The 26,289-nt window shown below is 35.1% G+C and overlaps 1 protein-coding gene across 1 annotated transcript in view; it reads right to left on the reverse strand.

Moving 5' to 3' along the window:
• Positions 1–26,289, reverse strand: part of lamc1 (laminin, gamma 1) — a 183,489-nt gene that overhangs the window by 53,941 nt on the left and 103,259 nt on the right. Inside the window, exons 2-3 of the mRNA XM_039735981.1 lie at positions 22,037–22,341; positions 6,296–6,426 (exon numbers count right to left, since the gene is read on the reverse strand). Coding sequence (XP_039591915.1) covers positions 6,296–6,426; positions 22,037–22,341 — 436 coding nt within the window. The remainder of the gene's footprint in view (positions 1–6,295; positions 6,427–22,036; positions 22,342–26,289) is intronic.

Genomic DNA, 26,289 nt, shown 5'->3' on the forward strand with positions numbered 1-26,289 from the left:
AGAATCTACAAACAATGGTAATTATCACAAATAAGTTTCTCCCTTACATGAACATGATTAATTTAAACTGCTTTGCATTTACTGGTATTTACCGAGCCCTTCAAAGTAATCAGAGGATCCAAATCACGCTGGGAAAATGCACATCATACAATAACAAAGCCACAAGTGCCCTTCACTCTGTGAAACAAGAATCCACACGTGTATACATCTTTCTCTAGATTATACATTAGTGCTCACCAGCTTGTTGAGAAGAATGTGAAAAATAACTCAATAGCCCATATGACCCTTTACTACTGCTTAGCAGTTCAAAAGGTCATTTGTACAGTAGGTATAACGGGGTGTATATACACAGGTACAGGTCCGATTGACTTCTTACTATTCAATACATAAATTGAAGCTTACTGCTGCCATCTAGCATTTGGAGTGAAGTGACCCAGAGTTGTTTGTATGTTTTTCCTTGCGTTACCAATCAATGAATGGACTTCAAAGTCAAGGAGTCTGCACTTTTGTCCATAAAAATCCACATTCTCTAGCTGTGCATGTCTCCAAACACCATCCCAACTTTCAGTCTAATGCCAACCTACCAAGGTCTTCAAATACAGCTTCAGTCTTCATCCTTGAAGCTTCTACCAAAATTATTCTATCCATAAGCAAACTGGGTCTGCCAAGCATTTTTACAAAGAAAACTATAGTGACATGTTAAATACTTACAGTATTTAAGTCAAGCCTATATCGAAACATCTTTTTTCCCCCAATATAATTTATATTCCTAATTTATAAAAGTTTTTCCTTTAATCAGTTTGCTGAATATTCATGCATAATGTATATTCTTAGATACTTTAACTCTTATTTTGCACGATATTGAGTTTTTCATTAATGTTCTCCTTACCCTTTATTTGAACCATTACATTTGAATGTGTATAGTGCCCTGAGGTTATAAATAGGGGATATGCTATATACAGTAACAACTGATTTCTATCAATAAACTACAAAATAAACATTCTGGTATACTGTGGAATATTCCTATGTAAAACACATTTAAATCCAACATGGTCTTTTCCACAAAGCAGGAAAGTCTATTTCTGTCCTTCTACATCTTTGCTTTTAGCTGTTGCTTTATGGTATTTTAATAATGCCCCTGAAAACAGAACTCCAAAGCAAGCAAAAACTTGTAAATGTCTTTTTTGTATTATTTCAGTTGATCATTGGCATTCTTGTAAGAAAGAAACAAGAACATTCTGATTAAGAGCTAGGAGGTAAATGTAGCATCTGGTTTCAAAAATTTCATGTGTAGTTTAATGTTAGTATAGGACATAGCCTATACTTAATACAAATAAATATCCTAAATAGCTGGAAGCACTTCAACAGCTATTTCGAAAATAGTTTAGACCATGTTTTCACTATATAAAATAAATTAATAAATAAATCTTTCCAAAATGCAAAATAAGTGTCCATCACTAATCTTTTTTACAATAAAAAAATAAGTATAATGGAATCACATTTGATAAATTCTTGATATTTAAGCGTATTGTACTTATAATATAACAGGAAAAATTGCAGACTTCAAAGTGAACATAAGATTAATAAGCAGAAAACTTATACCTACTGAAGTATGAGAAATGAAAGCACTTACTTTTTCCATGCATTTCAAAGATACCAATGTTTAAGATGGATCTACCATACAGAGGTAATCTGTAAGACCACAATACTCAGTGCCAAGCACTGTGATATAGCACCATAATATTTAATTATCTTAACATGTTAGTTATGGTTAAAGAGACATATTTATATGTATATGTGAGAAAGTATGATACTGAGCAAGCAGGCCCAAAAACATTTTTAATTATGGATCGGTAAGAGATGTCAAAGTCTCAATTACTGCATATTAGATTCTTTTTATTTCTTTAATTAAACAGTAAGTGTTTCAGTGAACACATAAGGCATAATATGTGAATTATAAGTTATAATATCCTAGCATTTTAAATTTTGCAAAAGGAAAGTCAAGATTTCTACTAATCCAAACTCATTTAAAAAGCTAAAACTGGCAATTGCCCATTTGTATCAGCACTGCCACATATCTGACCTAAACACACGGTTAGTATTGAGCTGTCAAGTTTCATGAGTAAGACATTTAATAATAATAAAAAAAAAAAAGTCAATATAGACAAAAAACAAAAATAACAAACTAAACAGTATGTATAAGGAAAGTTGCATCCTGGACAAAATCATGAAATACTTAGGCAATGCTATAACCTCTTTTCAGAGTAAAAAGTTTATATGTTCCCACTTGGGAAGTGAACTGCAAATTGTTGCTTTTAGTATATCCAGTGTAATAATGTTAAGGCCTTTGTAAGAAATCCATTAGTAAGACATAATTATGTTAACTGTTAAAAAGAAAAAAAAAAAACGAAAATAGAAATTAAATATTTGTGGACAATTTTACTTCAAATTCAAACACATCTATTTAAGAAATCCCAATGAACGTTATTTCTCTTTTGAAGAACCAAGCCTTTATTGTTCTTCACAATACATAATCCTACATATACAGACAGGAATTTTAGGAATGCAAAAGCATTCTGGAGTTTTGTCAGAGGGTCTGTGAAAACTACAGGAAAAGAGAATGTGTTACTTTGTTTATAAATTGATCATCTGAGTTTTCAACAAGCTAGATAACTTCAGGCATGATAAAATGTATCCTACAGAAAGAAAAAAATGGAAGTTGATAAAGTGGAATCCAGTTGTCAGAAGGCAGGTTAAATAAATGTGTCAGGTTTACAAAATTAGCTCATACTAAAAGACACTTATATAAATATGAAAGTGTAACTATATAATATATATACAGTAGTGTGCAAAAGTATTCAATCCCCTTGAAAGGCATACTTTTCTGCATGTCAAAAAATTTGTACACATTAATCTAATCTGTATTTTTAATGTGAATTTTAATGCTGTAACAATACATTTCCAAAGCCAAAATAAACGATTTTCTGTAGATATTTAACTGAAGAAAAATGCAAACACTAACTTTTGAAAAAGTATTCAAGCCCTACACATTAGTTCTTTGCCAAGAACCCTTTTACTGCAATAACAGCCTTAATTCTTTCGTGGCAGGTATGTACAGTACCAGTTTTGCAAACTGTTCAGAAGTTATTCTTCCTGATCCTCAGGTTGGTGGGTGGTGCCTCTGGACAGCAGTTTTCAAATGGTGCCACAGATTCTCAACAGGGTTAAGATCAGGGCTTTGACTTGGCCATTATAAGATATTCACTTTTCTGTTTTTGAGCCATTCCAGCGTGGCTTTGGCTTAATGCTTAGGGTCATTTTAATGTTAAAAGATGAATCTTCTCCTCAGCAATAGGTTCACAGCAGACTGGTACAATTTCTACTGCAATATTGTGTGATATTTATGTCCTTCCATTGTCCCAGCAAATGAAAAGCATCCCTATAGCATGATGCTTCCACCATCATATTTCACCGTAGGTACGTGTTTCTTGAGGCATGTGAAGTGTTACTTTTACGCCACACATACCTCTTTGAAGTCTGGCCAAAAATTCTATTTTGGTCTCTTCGGACCATGAAACATTCTCCCTTATCCTAACTGGGTCTTTCCCATGCTTTGTAGCAAATGCCATACGTGCTTTTATGTAGACCTTCTTACGGAATGGCATCTTTCTTGCTACCCTTTTTTTTTTTTGTTTTAAGGAGAGTTCTTGAAACTGTGGAGTAATCACCTTTACTCCTGTTTCAGGGAATGAGCCTAGCAATCTTCCGAGAGTGACAGTTGGATTTTTGGTAGCCTCTCTCACCACTTGATGTCTTGCTCTGATGTTAATAGAAGGACAGCCTGTTATAACAACAGTCTGGGTGCTGTGATGAACCTTCAACTTTCTGATGAAGGATCCAACAGTGCTTAACAGGATATTCAAACTCTTCAGTATTTTGTAGCCATTTTCTGCTTTGTGAATTCCAATGCCTTTGTTTCTCACATCAGCAGAATACTCCTTTCTTCATTTTTGTAGTGACTGTCCAACAATGACTATGGCCCTTACAAAGCACGCTTTTAATATCCAGAGAGATATAAAAGACTAACAAATAGTACCTAATTATGTTTAATTATGATCAAACGACTGTCACCTTTGTGTCGTTTGTGATTAATTTATCATTTGTGTAAGCTGAAGCATAGAGGTTTAAATATTTATGCAATCACTAACTTTTGAGTTTCTCTTCTTCAGTTAAAATTGGTTATTTTGACATTGGAAATATACTGTTACAGCATAACAGTTTACATTTAAAACAATGAATAGATAAATGTGTAAAAATCTTTTGTTGTACAGAAATATTTATTTATTTCTTTTTCTTTTTTTTTTTTGCTAGTTGAGAGAGTGAGAGAGAGATACTTTCCTGGATTATCTTAAATGTACAGAGTATCCAGAACAACTAAAGAAAGGTTAGAAACATTTAACTTATCTTTGGCATTCACAACTGAAGTGACAGTAAAGAAAAAAAGTTTAAAATGAATGTATCAGAAGAAAATAGTGAAATATTAACAAAAGTAAATCCTGTCATCTGTGTTGTTTATATTAAATGTTAGTTAGGAGAACAAGCACTGAAAGTGCAGGCCCCCTTTTTATCTGTACATTGTTTTCTTTTCTCTTATATTTAAATTTGACTTTTCCCAACATTTTCAAACCATAAGCCTATTCAAATACATAAATAAAAGTTACATTTGAAAATGCTGTTATTTATATATTAATTTTTAATTTGGTTTTGAATACCCCAACAGAAAACAACCTATGGTTATATTTTATACATAGAGCAGATGCTGTTAATCCCTATTGTGAATTTATACAAAAGAGAAACCTTCCATCTCTTAAAATACTAAACATGTTTTGTTCATAAAACACAAATTACATTCGGCTATAGTAAATATGTACAGAGAGCACAGTATGGCATTGATAAAACGCTTGGTTCTTCAACAACAACAACAACAAAAGCGTGCTGTAAATTATTCCACAATTAGATGTTTAGCAAAATCTGACCTGAAATTGTATTGGGAGTGGGGATAGGAGTAGAAATGGTTAAATGCAGCCTTGATTATTACATATTTATAGATCGGCAGACAGAAATTTAATGGATTTGATTTTTTTTCATTATCCACATTGGTAAAGTCATATTCTAAAGAACAAAACTTAAGGTTTTTATAATAAAAAGACCAAATAAGCATATTACATAGATATCAAGATATGATAAAAAATAAACAAGTCATCCATTTATTCTCAACACCACAAAATTCAGTTCAGAGTGGCAGGGACCAAAGCCTATTTTAGCAGCATCAGGATAAAGGCAGGGCACATTGACACAAACCCACACTCACTCTCACCATGTCTTGAACTTCAGAAATTACACAATTTAAGTATTTATGTGTCAGAATACCATAACACTTAACCCAGAAATTTTCTTTCCTCCTCTTCAAATTCCATACTGCTTCTAGCAAAATTACATTAGAAAATGTAAACAATTGTTAATTCAAAGACATATTTGCATGAACCAAAACTAGCTTGAACATTTTTGCTTAGCTGGGTCTTTTATGAGCTTTGGACCTTAAGCAAAAGAATTAGTGTACATCAGTTTACTAGAAAGACAACTAGTTCTCTCATGTTACTTTCTTAAACTTTTAAAATACAGCATTATATGTATATCAGTCAAGGCAAGAAAGTTTTTATTTCTCTTTTCCTTGGTATAAAAAGGTTAGTCTATGACACACTTTGTCTTAAAATAAATGTAGTCTAGAGCAGGAATGAACATAAACTGCTAATAATGTTTAAAGGGAGACAGAAAAAACATAAGCTTTTACTGCTCCATAATGCATCTCAATCAAGAAACACAAGCACGTTAACTAGTGAATTAAAAGACAATGATGATAATGTTTACCAACAACATTCAAACAAGGTGGTTAATAAATCATACAAAGGTCAGCCTCCAAAGTGGAAGAGATCAAACATGTTTAAAATTGTTTTTATAACATGCTTAGCAAAGTATTTAATAATGGTAGAGTTTGTTATCACACAGAAATGCCCCTGGATATAAGATTATGTTCTGCCCATGTCTGGTACCTAGAAGGTAGTTTAATGTGAAATAGGGCAGAACTGATCTTACAGGTTTCTGAGTTAAACATTATTATCACTAAAAAAACAATGCTTATCAAACACAGGGTAAAATCTGTCTTTGGACATCACTGGCAGTTCATGTTTTACCTCTGTACATTTTTACTTCAAATTCTTTAAAACATGCTGCCTACCTTCCACCCACTGCAAAATCAGAGATGGCGTAGTAATAGGATTTCAAAACCTTTGGGTCATTAAAAACTTCATCACCAAAGGTGTTTAACCGGTTTAGAGTGACTCTAATGTCCGTGGCAGTTACCCAATCCTGCAAAATAAAATAAGTATTTATTATTTTGCATATAAAGTTTTAAAGAATATTTGCATACAATAGTTAATATCGCTATATTTAAAAACTTAAGAATGAGAGCTCTTTTTTTTAATTTTTGCTTTTTCCTATGAAAGGGAATATCAACTTAAAACTCAGTCCTATGTCTAAGTACCAAGCTATATTAAAGTTTAAAGACTGATTTAAAATGAAACATCAGAAATATTTAGATAATGTTATAGACATAATATTAAAATGATTGAAAATGCTTAGTTTACTCTCTGGAATGAAAAATATGTTTAGCAGTACTGAAAAAATGTTAATGTAAACCAATAGATTTTGAAGTAATGAGTCATCTTTGCAAGTCCAAGGCACAACCTGCATAGGAAAACATTTTTCATAACAATGTATCAATAAAAGAAAACATTATAAGGAAAAGATCAGCTTTGTCCAACATCATTTTATATACTTTAAACAAATATAAAAAAAAGTAAAATAAGGAAGAGTTTAGAAACTAAATTTCATAGAAGAGGTATACTTTGAAGAATGCAGAAACTACAATAGATATTTGAAAATGTCCCACTTAAAGTCTAAACAAATTACATTTACATGAAATTTGCACATTCAAGATGACTTTTGTCATTGGTATTCAGATATTTGATGCTCACATTCATACCACTTTCAACATTCTAAAATGATAAAAAAAAGTAGCTAAAATCCATGGGTGTATTGAAACCTACATGATCATTTTTTCTGTTTTCAGATATAAATACTCTAGATTAACATTTCTGTAGAGACCTGTTTTCTTTGAGCTGATTAAACAGATCAAACACATTTGTCAACCAAAGACCAAAAAAAGTAAGAAAAAAAAAACCCCAATCAATTGGGTGCTTCCAAAACTCCAAATGAAATAAGGATAACTTTTGAAAATTTTGTGGCACCTACCAAATAATATACAAAAATACTACTTGCCGTTGGAAAAAATGTTAAATATGGTTAACGAACAAAAATGGTTAATTATAATTAGAGTCTACAATTTCTAGCCAACTTATAATTAATAAAAGTTACTGAAATTTAAAACACTGCAGTTCTAACTTCTAAAATTTTACCCATTAAAGCAGTTGCAATGTAGCATTAAAATTGTCACAGGTAGATGGACTATTTAACAAACAGACAAAAAAAAAATTCAGAAATGTCTAAAACTTTGCATATACATTTATTGCTTGAAAAAGTTATCTGTTAAGCCATAACCTGCCCCTTCACCTCTTGGGGACCTTTTGTAACTAAATGTTTAATCATGTGCTCAAAGGACAGTGACATCCTAATAAACGGCCCTGAACCCCTTTCTACAACACCTTTGGTTGGTGAACGTTTGAAAAAAATCATCCTGCTTATTAAAAGATTTACACAAGTTAAAAACTTCAGCTCCTCTGCAGGAGATACTCATCTTGTGGCAAGTAAGGCAAAGAACATTTAAACTACAAAAAGGACAATACTATGAAAACAGAAGAATTTTTGTATTAGTCACTGTTCATGCTACACGTGAAACCCTGATTTAGTTTTACTTTCCAGACTGCAATGTAAAACGGATACAACATGGAAAGAAAAAGGCTGTGAATTACAAAGCAATCATTATCAATTATTTTGAAATCTAAATGGAAATGTGGATCTCTTTAACAATATTCACCATTCGCACACCTACTATACATGGCCTAAGAAATTATAGTTTGCCTTAATGTCAGTCCATGTTCTTTTCATTAAGAACTTTAAGCACTGTCATCTGTTTGTAATGAGATAGGGTTTATCACGTCAGGAACATCTGAAACAAATTAAAAATTGTTGCTCAATCACTTAACACACAAAGTATGCTTAAACAAAAGTCTATTCAAGGAAACAAGAAAAATATTGGCATTTCTAAAGATTTACTGATGGCTGAACACTACACAGAACAGGAGTTGAACCATAGTAGTAAGCAGACCATGAAAACGTGACAGATATGAAAAAGAAAACTTTGTTTAAACTAAAAACAGTTTATCCAAAATACTAGACCTGTTATTCAGTTTAAAACATTAAATAAAAAAAACTTTTATTTTCATTTTTGGAAAATAACCTAGAACAAAAACAATAATGAATTTTGCTCTCTGCCTTCTGTTTGTACTGTACTATAACAGCCCACTAGCTCTGATCTGACAATTCTCCTTTTTAATTTGATATTTTTGATGATGCCTATTTTATACTACTCTTACAGTTTGCAGTAATGTTTTGCTAAGAATCGGTTGTTGATCATACCTAGACAGAGACACAAATAGTGCCTTATTTGCCCCAACGGAGAAAGTTATCTTTTTAAAAAGCACAGTAAATGAAATAAAAGATTATTATAACAAACAATAACCCTTCTCAAATACACACCAGAATTATCAAAAATAGAGAAAATTTGGCTAATAACATAGGAGCAGAAAGGCACAAGGCAGGGGAAATATATGTGTAAGAAACCTGCCCATGAAGGAAAGCACTACACTGACAGGGACAGAGTACCTATTTATGCCAACAGCGAGACTACTGGGGCCAAAACGACTTGTCTTATAAAAGCTGTGTCCTAAATGGAAAACATCCAAGAGAATCTGAATAGAAAAAAATGAATGCAAGACCAAGAGACTTAGTAGGCACAAGGTCCTTAGAAATAGAAGGCAAGACCGTTTACCTTTTTAAGACTAAAGCCAAGGAAAGCTGAGAAGAGGTTACTACTTGTTGGTCTAGCTGTAAGACAGCAGAGTCCTAACTTGCTTCAGCAGGGCCATGTTTCCCTTTTATATTATACAGCTTAACAGAGGTGGAGGAATGCTGGAAATTACTGGAGGATGCTATAAGGTTTACATCCCAATAGCCAAAGAGTCACCCAAATTGTTGAAATAGTTCACGTGACTTGCAAAGAACGGATTCTAGAGGTTTAAAGTAACTACAGTCTTTAGGTATCCAGGGTTCCAAAGGCAGTAGAATAGAGAGACAGAGAGAGAGAGAGAGAGAGAGAGAGAAAGGTTAGAAGCATGCGCTGATGAAGTGTGTTGCAGTGGAATAGCTGACAAAGAACACTTCTTGGCTAGAGGAAAAGCCTAGATTCAAGACATGACAAGAAACAAATGCAGGTTTTCTTTTGTATACATCTAATACAGCTAGTTTCATTATTATTTTTTTTTTTGAAAGTTCCACGTTTTTAACTGCTGTCAAACCCTTGCTAGAAAAAATAAACTCTTTGAGAAACCTGTTTCTTGGCATTTTTTATGCTTTTCACAACATCCATAAAATCTGAAGAAGAAATTGATTTCATACTGCTCTAATAAGAGTAACAAATGTGAGCAACCTACTTGCTTTTAATAAAAAAACAAGGCACAGGTGTTCAAAGGTTCAAGAGGTGCAATATTTTATTTTATTGCACGTTTGCTAAATCTTCCCACGTATGTATTCACACATTGTGTGATTATAGCCACAGCTGGCATTAATCAAAGCCCTTTTAATCATAAAAAGAAACAGGATATGGCTTTTATCATTCACTTCATATTTCACGTCTGCAACTAATGACCAAACCCTAATAACCCCTGATGCTGTGGGAAACAATATTTCATAACATTTGCTCTCCTTCATCACTATAGTTCTGTTAAAAACTTCACCCCTATTAAAACAGCTAATCTTCCATCAGTATCTAAGCTTGCATGTATTTTAACTGCAATGTGGAGAAAATTTAGTAATTTTAGACTTTATCAACAAATTTCAAATTGTGCACCTCTAGAAGATCTTAAGACAATGGTAAAGTGACCTATTGATCAGTATCTCAGACCATTCACGTGGACAAAAATGTTGGTACCCTTCAGTCAATGAAAGAAAAACTCACAATGGTCACAGAAATAACTTTAATCTGACAAAAGTAATAATAAATAAAAATTCTATGAAATTTAACCAAAGAAAGTCAGACATTGATTTTCAACCATGCTTCAACAGAATTATTTAAAAAAATAAACTCATGAAACAGGCCTGGACAAAAATGATGGTACCCCTAGAAAAGACTGAAAATGATGTGACCAAAGGGACATGTTAATCCAAGGTGTGTCCACTAATTAGCATCACAGGTGTCTACAATCTTGTAATCAGTCAGTGGACCTATATATAGGGCTCCAGGTAGTCACTGTGTTGTTTGGTGACATGGTGTGTACCACACTCAACATGGACCAGAGGAAGCGAAGGAAAGAGTTGTCTCAGGAGATTAGAAAGAAAATTATAGACAAGCATGTCAAAGGTAAAGGCTATAAGACCATCTTGAAGCAGCTTGATGTTCCTGTGACTACAGTTGCACATATTATTCAGAAATTTAAGATCCATGGGACTGTAGCCAACCTCCCTGGACGTGGCCGCAGGAGGAAAATTGATGACAAATCAAAGAGACGGATAATACGAATGGTAACAAAAGAGCCCAGAAAAACTTCTAAAGAGATCCAAGGTGAACTTCAAGCTCAAGGAACATCAGTGTCAGATCGCACCATCCGTCGTTGTTTGAGCCAAAGTGGACTTCATGGGAGACGACCAAGGAGGACACCATTGTTGAAAAGAAATCATAAAAAGCCAGACTGAATTTGCCAAACTACATGTGGACAAGCCACAAAGATTCTGGGAGAATGTCCTATGGACAAATAAGACAAAAATTGAACTTTTTGCCAAGGCACATCAGCTCTATGTTCACAGACGGAAAAATGAAGCATATCAAGAAAAGAACACTGTCCCTTCTGTGAAACATGGAGGAGGCTCTGTTATGTTCTGGGGCTGCTTTGCTGCATCTGGCACAGGGTGTCTTGAATCTGTGCAGGGTACAATGAAATCTCAAGACTATCAAGGGATTCTAGAGAGAAATGTGCTGGCCAGTGTCAGAAAGCTTGGTCTCAGTCGCAGGTCATGGTTCTTGCAACAGGACAATGACCCAAAACACACAGCTAAAAACACCCAAGAATGGCTAAGAGGAAAACATTGGACTATTCTAAAGTGGCCTTCTATGAGCCCTGACCTCAATCCTATTGAGCATCTTTGGAAAGAGCTGAAACATGCCGTCTGGAAAAGGCACCCTTCAAACCTGAGACAACTGGAGCAGTTTGCTCATGAGAAGTGGGCCAAAATACCTGCTGAGAAGTGCAGAAGTCTCATTGACAGTTACAGGAATCGTTTGATTGCAGTGATTGCCTCAAAAGGTTGTGCAACAAAATATTAAGTTAGGGGTACCATCATTTTGTCCAGGCCTTTTTCATGAGTTTATTTTTTTAAATAATTCTGTTAAAGCATGGTTGAAAATCAATGTCTGACTTTCATTGGTGAAATTTCATAGAATTTTTATTTATTATTACTTTTGTCAGATTAAAGTTATTTCTGTGACCATTGACTGAAGGGTACCAACAATTTTGTCCACGTGTGTATATACCGGAGATCATCAAATGGCACCTTCCTAGGCTAAATATAGCCTGCATGCAGATTTTCTCTGGACCCAGGTCTTTCTCCTCCAACACATTTTTTTTGGTTACTGTATATTAAAATTATGTAGAATTCATAAAAGTTAGGCATCTTAAAAATAAATAAATAAATCAGATGCATGCTAAGACTTTCAAATCATAGGCTGCTCAAGTGAAGTTAACAAGACAAGCAAGTTGCAGAAAAACATTTATAATGCAATTAAAGAATTCAGTCCAGGTCTGCCACTTTGATCATATAGCACTTGGATTTCAGAATGGGATTGCAGGTACAACATTTAAAAATCCCCTTTGACTTATAATTAAAATCATGCCACTACATTTTATATAATATTTTGCAGCTGTATGCTAAAATCATCTAAATTAATTTTTCCCATTATGAAGCAACACTCAATACCCAAGAATGACAAAAAAAAAAGATTTTAGAATTTTTTGTAAAATAAAACAAATAAATAAAAGTAAAAAAAAAACAAAACTAATATCCCATTAACACAAATATTTCAACCCCTTACTCAGTACTTCACTTAAGTACATTTGATTACAGCCTGAAGTGTTTTTGGGTATGATGCGACAAGCTTTGCACACCTGGATTTGAGGAATTTTTTTTTTCACTATTATTCTCTGCAGATCCCCTCAAGCACTGTCAAACTGAATGGGAACAGGCAGTGGAGAGCTATTTTCAGGTCTCTCCAGAGATGTTTGATTGGGTGCAAGTCGGGCCACTCAAGGACATTCACAGAGATGAACTTAAGCCATTCATTTGTTGCCTTTGCTTTGTGCTTAGGGCCATAATAATGTTTAAATGTGAACCTTCAGTCCAGTCTGAGGTCCAGAGGACTCTTGAGCAGGTTCTTGTTAATAAGACCTCTGTACTTTGCTCTATTCAACTTTTCCTCAACCCTGTCTAGTATCTCTGTCCTCCCTGCCACTGAAATCCCCCATAACATGATGAACTGTACAATACCATTTCAACAGTGAAGTGTGGTAGTGGCTGCAAGTGATGAATAGTGCCTGGTTTCCTCTAGATGAGATACTTAGAACTGAGGTCAAACATTCAGTTTAGTTCCATCAGGCCAGAGAATCCTGTGTCTTGATGTACATTTGGGTGTCTTTTTGCAAATCCAAAGCAGGTTTTCATGCATCATCTGCCCACTCTGCCATAAAACAGATTAGTGGGAGTGTTGGTTGTCCTTCTGAAAGTTCCTCCCATTTCCACACAGGTTCTATGGAGTTTAGCCAAAGTGACAAACAGGTTCCTATGATTACTCAGTTAGGCAGGGTGCCAGTTTCAGGAAAAGTGATGATTGTTTCAAACTTGTTTCCATTTACAAATTATGATCTTGGAAACCAATACTGCAGAAATGTTTTAGCCTTCCCCTGATTTTTGCCTTGACACAACCCTGTCTCTAAACTCTGCAGCCATTCCTTTGACCTTATGGCTTGGTTTTACTCTGACACACATTGTTAACTATGAAAAAAGTAAAGAGGTCTAGATGCTTTATGCAAATTATACATAATTTGTATTTGCTTTAGGAAGGTGATGATGTGTTGTAATCACTTTAAACTTGCATCACAATTTGGATGAGCAAGTTACAAATGACAAAAAAAAAGTTTTTAATGCAGCACAATATACAACCTTGCCAAATTAATTAAGGCTTTAACTATTCATTTATTTTCTAACTGGCTTATCTGTATCTTTGGCTATTGTACAAATGTGACAAAATGAACTGCTACGTATGTCCACTGCAAAATAACAAAAAACTATTTAGTAAACATCCAAATTCATGTGGCTCGGCTCATAATTGAAGCATGAGGCAGACAACTCTGATGACAAAAGCTCAAAAATGAGCTTGAGTACACAATCATAGAGATGGATGGTTAACATCAGTGACTAGACATGACAAAAACAGACTACAACGACTAGCCTGTCTGTCAAAATATCATTGGTGCCAGTCTGCCCACCTTACAAGACCTGTACTATTCTAGAGTTATGAAACTGACAGAGAAAATCACTACCAACTGCTCACATCCAGGCCACAACCTTTTTGAACTTCTTCTATCAGCTAGGCGTTATAGATGAATATAAACCAAAACAAACAGATATAAGAACATTTTTCCCCACAGGATTTCAAGCACACAAATAGTTCATTCATTTTAATCAGGGTGGGCACCACACCCCCAGGGGTGTTGTAGTACTGTATTGTTAATATTTGTATTTCTTGCACTCTGCAATTTTTATGTATACAGTATCTCACAAAAGTGAGTACACCCCTCACATTTTTGTAAATATTTTATTATATCTTTTCATGGGACAACACTGATGATATGACACTTTGATACAATGTAAAGTAGTCAGTGTACAGCTTGTATAACAGTGTAAATTTGCTGTCCCCTCAAAATAACTCACACAGCCATTAATGTTTAAACCGCTGACAACAAAAGTGAGTACACCCCTAAGTGAAAAATGTCCAAATTTTGCCCAATTAGCCATTTTCCCTCCCCGGTGTCATGTGACTCATTAGTGTTACAAGGTCTCAGGTGTGAATGGGGAGCAGGTGTGTTAAATTTGGTGTTATCGCTCTAACACTCTCTCATACTGGTCACTGGAAGTTCAACATGGCACCTCATAGCAAAGAACTCTTAAAAGATCTGAGAAGAATTGTTGCTCTACATAAAGATGGCCTAGGCTATAAGAAGATTGCCAACACCCTGAAACTGAGCTGTAGCACGGGGGCCAAGACCATACAGCGTTTTAACAGGATAGGTTCCACTCAGAACATTGCCTCAACAAGGTCGACCAAAGAAGTTGAGTGCACATGCTCAGCGTCATAACCAGAGGTTGTCTTTTGAAAATAGACGTACGAGTGCTGCCAGCATTGCTACAGAGGTTGAAGGGGTGGGGGGTCAGCCTGTCAGTGCTCAGACCACACGCTGCACACTGTATTAAATTGGTCTGCATGGCTGTCGTCCCAAAAGGAAGCCTCTTCTAAAGATGATGCACAAGAAAGTCCGCAAACAGCTTGCTGAAGACAAACAGACTAAGGACATGGATTACTGGAACCATGTCCTGTGGTCTGATGAGACCAAGATAAACTTTTTTGGTTCAGATGGTGTCAAGTGTGTGTGGCAGCAAGCAGGTGAGGAGTACAAAGAGAAGTGTGTCTTGCCTACAGTCAAGCATGGTGGTGGGAGTATCATGGTTTGGGGCTGCATGAGTGCTGCCGGCACTGGGGAACTACAGTTCATTAAGGGAACCACGAATGCCAACATGTACTGTGACATACTGAAGTAGAGCATGATCCCCTCCCTTCGGAAATTGGGCCGCAGGGCAGTATTCAAACATAACGACCCCAGACACACCTCCAAGACAGGCACTGCCTTGCTAAAGAAACTGAGGGTAAAGGTGCTGGACTGGCCAAGCATGTCTCCAGACCTAAGCCCTATTGAGCATCTGTGGGGCATCCTCAGACGGAAGGTGGAGGAGCGCAAGGTCTCTAACATCCACCAGCTCTGTGATGTCATCATGGAGGAGTGGAAGAGGATTCTAGTGGCAACCTGTGAAGCTCTAGTGAACTCGATGCCCAAGAGAGTTAAGACAGTACAGGAAAATAATGGTGGCCACACAAAATATTGACACTTTGGTCACAATTTGGACATTTTTCACTTAGGGGTGTACTCACTTTTATTGCCAGCGCTTTAGACATTAATGGTTGTGTGCTGAGTTATTTTGAGGGGACAGCAAATTTACACTGTTATACAAGCTGTACACCGACTACTTTACATTGTATCAAAGTGGCACATCTTCAGTGTTGTCCCATGAAAAGATATAATAAAATATTTACAAAAATGTGAGGGGTGTACTCACTTTTGTGAGATACTGTATATACATTTACATTCTCTGTCTTGTTTTTTTTATCTCAGGTGTGTGATTAACAGTTGTGTACATGTAAATTATGTAACATACTTGGGAGTGTCACCAGAACCATAAATAAATGTGATTCTGTAAAAGCCTATGTAAACAGCAAACTTGTGACAAAGAAATTAGTACAGGAGACTATGGAAGACTGCCTGCAGTTAGGTCTAACTGCTGCAGGTAGGATTAGTACAGTTCAGACGCTAATTCTGGTTAAGTACAAAGCAATAATACATCTTATCACTAGAGTTCAGCACCCTGTAAACCTCACATTCTGTTTAACCAGAATTATGAAACTGCAGGTTAATCATTAAATGACAAATTTTAACTTCCCAGGAAAATATATATTTATTACCTTTAACAATTTAAAATATATAAGATCCTGCATAACTAGCTGTGTAGAAGTTTTATGTTCTGTACTGAAGTGTTACCCTTGGTATTTTTAATTTTTTTTAAACAAAATAAAATTCTGTAGGATTATAAAAGTACATATAAATGAATAAAATCAGCTTATAATACATAATTTCATAAACTAATAAAATGTACATAATATATTTATCCATAATACATACGGTATAAAAGAAAATGAAATGCTTGCCAATTACTAGTTGTTTCAGGTTATTAATTTACTTTCTTTAATTAAAAATCTAAATGTCTGTCTTCTCACTCTCCTAAAGTCTGCCAGGCTGCTTTTTGTTTGCAAGATGTTCTGGAAGCAATATTACAAGTGTACTTCAAGTACTGTAATACATTGCATAAAGAAGCTCAAGAATTAAATTGCAGTACAGTTTAAAAAAAGTAGATGCCAAAAAAATCTGTTGAAATCGTCCAGTTTACTAATTACCAGTTGAGTCATTTAGAGTGAAAAATTGACAGATTTACAGTAGATCCTCGCCCGATCAACTACAGCATGACTATTTAGCAAAATTAAATCATTAAAAGTTTGAAATCATTTGATTATTCCATTTAAATATTATGCTTCATTAAGTGCTATTAGAGAAAATTAGCTAACGTTTCCTCCATATACTGAGGCAAGCATAAATCACACAATAACATAGGTCACAAACCTGGCAAAACTGATTTTCTGCTAAAGTGCTTTAAAAAATGTAGCTATAAAGACAGTTTTAAAGAGCTTGTGTAAATGAAAATATCCTGAATAACCTTGGTATTAATCAATTTATTTGGCTTTTTGAACATTTTATAGTATTGGTTTTAACAAGTGTTTATTTTTCAGTTAATGGGCAGAAAATGCAAGTTAATAAATTTGGTATATGTATATGAAAAGAAAGTAGTTTATGATGATCATGTTATTCTATAAACCCTATAGTGAAATTACCTGCAAGTGTATGTATCTAAGATTCTTCACCTAGTTTAAGGTCATGGAGATTATCTTGGCAGCGCAAGTCCATCAAATGGTACACATTTAAAATTGCCAATTAACAAAACATGTGTCTTTGGAATGTGGGAGCAAATCTTAGGTACCCAAAGAACATTACAACATGGGTAGCAATGGGGTGGACATTCAAACCTAGTCGCTTGGAGCTTTGAAGCACTAGCACCACCCAAATCCAATTTACCAACATATTAGTCTGGTTTAAAGAAAAAAAGAAACAAAATACAGCATCACCCATGTTTGCCACTGTATCAGTAGGCATTAAAGCATAATGTACTGTTACATACGTAAGCTTTCCTTTTACTGGATAGGATAAATGAAGTGACTAGAATTTGTCAAGCTTAAGCTAAATTTTACAGATAGTATAATGTGCAACTAAACTAAACAATGAAAAAATCAAACACTCCTGCTAACTGCCTATTGCATACAAGATGCAATTTTCTAGTCTATTGTTAGTAAGTTCTAACAGCATCCCTAAAACATTAAAATTGGCATGGTGCTGCCTATCTATTACATACCCCCTGGCGACATTTATTCTGAGAGGATATCAGAGTTTGGTATAAATAGAAGATTGCCACTGGAGAAATACAGCAAACAGATATACAGAAGACAGGCTAAATTTAAAATTCAAGACATGCAGCAACCTATTTATTTTCTATAAGCAATGTGAAATAGGTAAGCAGTGAAATGTCAGAGAACATAACAGCAATACCTGAATTATTAGTGTCTGATAAGATTAGATTATAACATCTCTGTAAACATAAAAAAGAATGTAAAACATGAAAGTAACTGGTGTTTGAATGTAATGAAGCAAAAAAAAAAAAAAATCCAATTTACGAAGTTTGACTAAAGAGTCGGTCGCATCAGACAAAAAAATGTTTGTGAAAGAGGAATATTCATCTTTTATTAAGATTTGCTGGAGTCATCATTTAATGCAAACTAATCTATAACAAAACAAAATTACAATATACAGGTTATTGTGAAGACAAATAAAACACTTTGTTAAATGAAGGATACAAATTATATTTAAAGTAGGGGCACCTTTGTGTGTTCATGTAATGATGTGTTCATTCACTGCATTTACAGTACATGCACTTTAATAACCTGATCATTCACAGAAAACTGGTTTCTGTAAATATAATGTAAATTTATTCTGGTTAGGGAAAGTGGGTTATTGGTCTCTGATAAACCAGGTTAACACATTTAGATTCATGTTTAGGCTATTCTTAATGCAGGCTAATGCCAAATATAGTAAAGAATTCTTTTATTTTTATTAATGTGTATGGTCTCCATTAGTGTTGTCACATTTTATTTTTATTTTTTTCAATACACATGTATTCTGAACTTTTGAAACAGAATCAATACTCATTGATTGTAGTGCCCATCCTATCTAACTCATAGGCACTTTCCTGATCACACGTTTTTTTGACAGAGAAATAAACTGTTCCTCACAAAAGTGATAAACATTACAATTCACTTTACTGATTCAATTCTTTTAAAATGTAAGAATGCGTAAAAGTGTATTAAATGTAGGCAGTTTCCAATTTTTCTTATTGTTCAGTCAAAATAGTCTTTGGACATAGGACCCATTCACACCTAAGCGTTTTTAGGCACTAGACCAGAAGAACACTCCTAAACCGTTTGAAAAGCTGCTAGTCATTGTTTTCAATGACACTTTTCTCACTTACGGTAAGTGTTTGAGCAGCGAGCATTTAAAAAAAAAAAACTCTTGTATGCAGCAATTTTCAAGCATTTTCTGCCAAACACTTGTTCCATTGAAATCAATGGTAGTACAAGATGCTGGTAAAAGAAAATAAAAGAGCATTTTATAAACGTTTTTACAGGAAGTCAATGTCTCTTCCTGGATGAAGTAGCTCATTTAAACTAGAGAACAAAAAAAAATGGCAGCATCGTCGTGCATGCGCATGCATTGGTCTTCTAGTGACAGCTATTGAAAGACAGATTAAGGTACGTAGCTTGCAACCAAGAGACAAGAATTTACCAAAAGTTACACATACACATTTAGTTTTAATCAGGGTAAGGTTTATTACTAATGTTATAAGAAAGAGAAAGAGTGGTAGCACAGAACACTGCCTTACAGCGCCATATGGGATTTGCACATGCCCGTGAATTTCTGGCCTGATTTGTATTCCCAATCTGAACCCCAAGTCAACACCGGCTGCTGTGCTGCAAGAACACTCTGTTTCAAAATATCTTCAGCAAATAGCCAATACTTTACTAAAGCACTTCTGTTACCGGACTGTAGACAGCCTAGTCTTTTCCGCTTGGTTGGGCCCAGAAAATGAGTGGCGCACTGTATACCACATATTCTTCTTCCATTACATCCCGGGCTACTGAAAATGTCACTAGCTCCCTGTGACCCTAAACAGATTACATTTACCCTTCAGCACAAGAACGATTAAATGAATATGAATACAATGTATGTTCAATTATTTTGAGTTGATTACAGGCAGCATGATAACCCCTTCCCCAAGTAGCAGTCACTAGACAACTGGATCACACAATGATTTTGTTTCCATTTATATCAATACTTACATGCTTATCAACACCCCTGTGTAATCCTGGAATTTTTCAGGATGCTGTTTTGCATTTACAGAGTCCAGAATTGTCCTATCTACTTCCTTTAGCTACAGAACAGGTTGAACCCAATATATTCACTGATGATGCTGACGACACTTGCTCTTCATTACTGTGATAGGCAGAATTAATAAGTACTAAATTCACAGAAGACATTCTGGAAACACGACAACTGCGTCATTACACGACAATATCTCACAACCTACAAAATGGAAATGTCAATCATATCTTCCCTGCAAAACGCTTCTTTGAAAATGCTGGGAAAATGCTTAAAAAACACTAGAAAAACACAAAAAGTGCCTGAAAGTCAGCCCAAAAAAAGCCTGGAATACATTTGTAAAACGTGCAAAATGCCATAAAAATCTTGGAAAATGCTAAACAAACACTTGAAATTTACAATGCCCAAGGGTACATGGGCCCAAAGTGAATAAATATGCACATCAAAAATGTAGACACTGCTTTATTTGTATTATTTGCACTTTAAAAACTTGTGAATATGACTACATCAGAGGCATTCCCTCAAGAAGAACCTACTTACCTTTAAATAGATGATCTTTTTTAATAAAAATTCAAAAAATAAATAAAAATAAAGTTTGAATATCCAATTTTGTGTGCATTTCCCCAATTATGGTATTGAAAATTATATCGATATCAATACTTTTCATAGTATTTTATCAAACTTGGGAATTTCAGTATCATGACAGAACCTCTGTGTTTTTCCCCCCGATTTGATTCTGGGGTTCATGAGGGGTGTGTTCTTGCTCCTACTCTGTTCAGTGCTTGTATGGACTGGGTATTAGGCAGGGTCGAAAGGGTCCGGCATCTACGTGGCATCTGTTGGTGAAGAAATATACACCAATCTTGACTTTGCCAACGATGCTGTGATCTTTGCGAAATTAATGGAGGCTCTAATCGGGGCTCTGAAGAGACAGTGTGAGGAGTCCGAGTGTCTAAGCTTGCAACTACCGTCGATAAAAACGAAGCTCCAGGCCTTTAATGACCTCATCTGTCTGAGGAGAATGTCAACCTATGGCGACTCTTCCTATGAAATCAGTAGACAGATTGAGAAGAGCATGGGGTGTTATGGGGTTGCTGGAAAGGGGTGTGTGGCTTTTCTGATATCTCTGCAAAAGGACGAAAGTCCCAAGTCTTTAGAGTCCTGGTGATTCCTGTTTTGCTATATCATTACACGACATGGATACTATCCAGTGACCAGAGACAAAGACTGGACTCCTTCTGTAATGTTTCTGTTCAGAAAATCCTTGGGTACCACTGGGTTTGACTTTGTGTCAAATGAGCGGTTGCTCATTGAATCCGGAATTAGGTACATTACCTGATTGTGAAGAAGTGTCAGTTACAGCACTACAGCCATGTGGGCTCCATTCTCCGAGGATGACCCAGCTTGCAGGATCCTCATTGTTAAGAACCCTAGTGACTGGACCAGGCCAAGGGGATGCAAACATAACACCTGGCTGTGGCAGATAGATTGTCATTTCTGGAGGGTGTGACTAGACTGCATGTATGCCTGGGGGGGTTGCCAACCGGGATCCCGTGCTGTTTCGTTGAGTGTTGTGTGTGCCAGAAATGCACTGCACGAGTGCATGTTCCCCAATCTGACCTGACCTCACCTGATAGGCCTATTATACATTATATAATTTTTATCCAAAATTCTTTACCAACTATTTACAGATTACCTACAAAGAGATTAATTCAAGTTTAACTAAAAGACAAAGCCAAACTTCCACACTGATGCCTAACAACTTCGGAGCATTCTTTGAAATTTATTAATTTGGTTCTGCTAACTATTCATGGTTGTCAAATAAAAATTTTGAAAGATTAAATAAATAAAAGCAACATACATCATACTTCACTGTTCACTGTTATGAATTCATTCATTCATTCACTGTACTTTAATAGTTTAAATTAACATGACACATGAATTTTGAGCAGTTCATAGTACCTCTTAACAAATACTACATTTTTACTAGTATTTATTAAAATAGACACGATGCTGGATATAAGTGGATGTGTAATAGGTACATAGGTTTCCCACATAAAAATGAAAGTGAGTAGCAAGAACAATATAAAAACTGAGTGGGGAAAGAGGAAAAAAATCAAAGATACATTAAAACTGGTACCAAAGGCTATTCCTCTGAAGGACTATCAATCATAAACACAATAAAAGTATGAATGAAATATTTTTACCTGCAATACAGGGCTGTTGTCAAAATTGTAGGCACTTGGTCGGCCTTCTAATGTGGAAAAAGCAACGTTGCCTCCAGTGAGGGGAGAAATATCACTAAACTCATCAGTACAAAGAGCTTGTTGCTCATCCTCCCCAGTCCGGATGAATCCACGGTTTGGCTTTTGGTAAGTCTTCTCACATGAGCCACTGTAATACTGGTATGGAATCCAAGGGCCATCTTCACTTGCACGTTTGTAAATTGCAAAGCTCTCTGGCCGGCTGGTGTGAAACTTGAGTCGGACATAGGTGATGTCAAAAGACTTTCCTGAAACAGACAAGAGGATCTATTAATTCGTGTGCATTCCATTTACCACTTATAATTAACACCTCTTTTACTATTTTGTTGATTCTAGCTGTTACTAATAGTACCATAATATTATTAGTAGTATTAACATACAGTAAAATACTTTTATTTTTTTCAAATGTTAGCAGTTACACAATTTTAATGTGAACTGTTGATTTCATTATAGCTAATATGCTAGAAGATATTAACAGTGTTTTCACTGTAGGACAGACTGACATTATCCATGCTTTGCTATAGCTTAAGCCAATAACTGTGTTCTAAAGCCAGGGCTAGACACTCTAAATGTTAAAAAGTCTCAGATTGCCTGATGGGGGCCCCTCGGCAGAATGCAGCCACTGCAGCTTATCTGATAAGATGATCGATACCAGACCATGTAACATCCAGGGACATCTCTCGAAGGCAAGAGCTAGACATCCCAATTCTGAACAAAGGACCATAAATCAAGGATGAGTAACACTGATGGACAGAACTTGGCACCAGTGGTCTACCAAGAGGATGGGCTTATGTACATCCAAAAAACAATTGTAAGACCTCTATTCTCTCCGTTAAAAGCCCTTGTAAGAACCTAATTCATGGCTCTCCTCAGTCAATCTCGGTGACCTGGCCATAACGTCTGCTGTATAGCAAAGACCCCAGTGCTTAAGGTGTGGCCGAAATGAAGTTGGAGCAATCCCTTCTAATCCAAAAGAGGTAACCAAAGCTAGACTAGAAAAATTATATACCATCTATAAAAGGAGATGTACTAGGTAGGGGTGCCATTTTTCTAAACCTTACTAAGGTAGCAAATGTCCAATCAGAGTAAAATTGTATAAATAAAAGCCATATGCGCACTTTGATAACAATGGGCTGACTGATCATGAGCTGACCCCAGCAAGCATAACTTTGCAAGTAATCAATGACACTGTGTGTCTAAAACCCTCAAAGAGAAATTGCTGTACCTCCCGCAACCAGATAGTGTGACCAGATTGAAGGAGTGATCAAGCTTTTGAACAAAGAAAGAAACCACATGTCTGAAGAAAGCTGAACAGGAAAGGAACAAAGCATCGCTTACCTCAGAACATAAGTAACACATACTTTGATTAAAAGTTTTATTGTAATATTATGACAAAACCAGTTAATGTATTATGGCATAGGTGTCACTGTAACTGAAGAGTAATAACCATGTCAAGTTCTGGCTGTTATGATTTTCTCATCTTAAATCTATCAAGAAGTGCAGAGCCTCATCTTACATGCACATACCTGCACACACAACTCTATTATTCATTAACTATATGTACAGAGAGCCTCTAGAAAACACAGATAAAGTGCATCTTTTTCAGATACAACTCAGGTTGACTATTAGATAATGAATAGAAAAAACAGATATAACTTGAGAACAAACTATTTGTCAAGAATGTTTTATTGAATGTTATTTCTCAAAACATTAAAGTGGCAGAGGTGGCAAAATGTGCCATGTATGTTTGTATTTTGGCTTATTTCTTTGCTGATAATGCTGTGAATGAACTGTAAACAATTTTCCAGAGATCTGTCAAGGAACATAGTGAATCTGTTACTAGATTAGTCAGCCTGCAAGAGCTAAGAAATGCTAATCAGAAGGAATACTAGAAACCATAAACTGTGGCCTGTGTGTACTGAGCTTTCTTTGGAAAAGTTACCTCATTTAGTTACATGTAAATTTGATGGTGCTGCAGTCATGATGGGTGCAAAAACAGGTGTATTTTTAAAAAAATCATTTGCTTATTATCTTAATACAAAAAAAAGAGGGTTTGTTAACAGAAGCACTACTACAGCCAATGCCAACTGGTGTTGTGTTCTTAAAACTAATTATTTCCTCGGTGAGTGCATCATGTTTCTGGTTCCTCCTTTACTTATCCTAATTTGCTGCATGCTGCACTGCAAATGCCCAGGTAGTTGTTCAGTAGCTCTGAAATTCTGTTCAGAAAATGTGATTGAAGATGTTTTTTCTTTTCGTAAAAGACCCCCATTAATGCCACACGAGATGACACTGATAGATGATTATACCGGGGAGTGAATCGCTGCCTCCCTCCCCAGCTCACAGATCATTTATTCCGCATTATCACTTTTACCTCAACAAGCCAAATATAGCCACCTTTATCAAGCTTATTGTATGTTGCTACCAAAATGTGAATTGCTGTCTTTCTCCTCAAGTGGACTATACAATAATGACGGAAAAAATCTGATTGATAATTACTCATATTTTTCCTTTACAATGTAAATAAACTACTAATGCTCTGGTTATTTCAATTAGCTTACCTCACAGCTTGTTATGTCCATAATGTGCTACCTTGCATATTCTCCTTTCCCCAGGTCAAAATGATGCTGGTGGTGTACTTTTTATTCCAAATGTTAGAAAATATTCTAATGTAGTTCAATTGATTTTATATTTGTTTTTTTTCAGCTAACTAAAATACCAACAGACTGTGAACAGGTTTATTATAAGTTTGTCATATAGCTCAAGAATATAGATCCTTACACTTAAGATTTACTTTAAACTGTCATCTCCTTATTTATGTTTATTATTAACCAGTTTCCTAACAGCATACTTGCTTTTAATTCAATAACTAGAAGTATTTAGAGAAGAGTATGAAACATTTTAAGCGTTTATAAAATATCTAAATGTAAAAGTGTCATAATCAGTATATCAAAACCTTTTCAAAAAGCCACAGGAAATGACTAATTAGTTAAATATATAAAACTTTATATTAAGTAGATTAAATGAAGCAATCTTATCATTAAAGACTGATGCATTACTAGTGCCATCTTTCAGTCATTTTGGCTAGCTAAGGAGGTAGCACTGTAGTGTACACTTTAAATATATTTCCAAAATGCACTCGCCAAAGATTTCTCTGCATTGTTTTGCTAAATGTGTCAAAAAGCTCTGTAAAAGGTTCTTATTAAACATTATACAAAATCAATGGTGGAATGTAACATAGTACAATTGCTTTGATACGTATATTTTTTCACATATTTGTACTTGGCTTAAGTAGATTTAGCTTTGGATACTTATGACTTTTACTCTGCTGCATTTTACAGCAACTACCTCGATTTTCTATTCCGTTACATTTCTACTTGGTGAAGCGCTGCATTTTATAGTCAACTGAACAGTGTAGATTTTTAAAATGACTCTTTTTAGTGAATCATGAAAATTGATCTGCACAAACAAATTGATTCAGTAGAGATCCATAGGAATGGTTAAAGCACATGCACACTGTAATGCCACCAGCCTGTATCATTTAGAGCAGTGTTTCTTAAAAATGTCTGTGATTACTTTTAATTAAGTAGAAATGTCAATGGAGTACTTTTAACTTTTACTAGAGGACATTTTACCTGTTTATTTGTACTTTTAGTTAAGTAAATTGTTTGTACTTCTGCCACCATTATGCAAAATATCTAGTCATATTATTTCATTATATAAATAAAATGTATTATTATTCATACTGACATGAAATTGAAACCTTTATTTTAAAAACTGTACTTTAAACATCTTTCCCAAAAGAGTAAGGGTGTGGCACAACTTGTAAAAGAAAAAGCTTGTGCACAAAGAAGGGGATAGGTTTAAAATCCTTAAACTGAAATGCCAATAAACTCTGGCAAGTTACTGGACCCTTTGCTTAACAAAATGACTAAACATGCTTGGTAATGGATCTTTCCAGCACTTGTTTCTTATCACATAGAAAACATTACATAAATAAAGACCTATTCATATTTAAAGTAAAACCTATTCAAACAACGACCTGCCAGACACCACCTGAATAAATATGTACATTAACAGGTTCAGTCAATAGGAAATAGGATTAAGTAACACCTACTGAACCTTTACCTTGAAGCTTTTATCTTTGAGAAGCAGTCGCACACGCATGCAGTTACTTGGTCCTACGTTCACTGGGG

Source organism: Polypterus senegalus, chromosome 14 (genome assembly GCF_016835505.1).
Source record: "Polypterus senegalus isolate Bchr_013 chromosome 14, ASM1683550v1, whole genome shotgun sequence".
NCBI lineage: Eukaryota > Metazoa > Chordata > Cladistia > Polypteriformes > Polypteridae > Polypterus > Polypterus senegalus.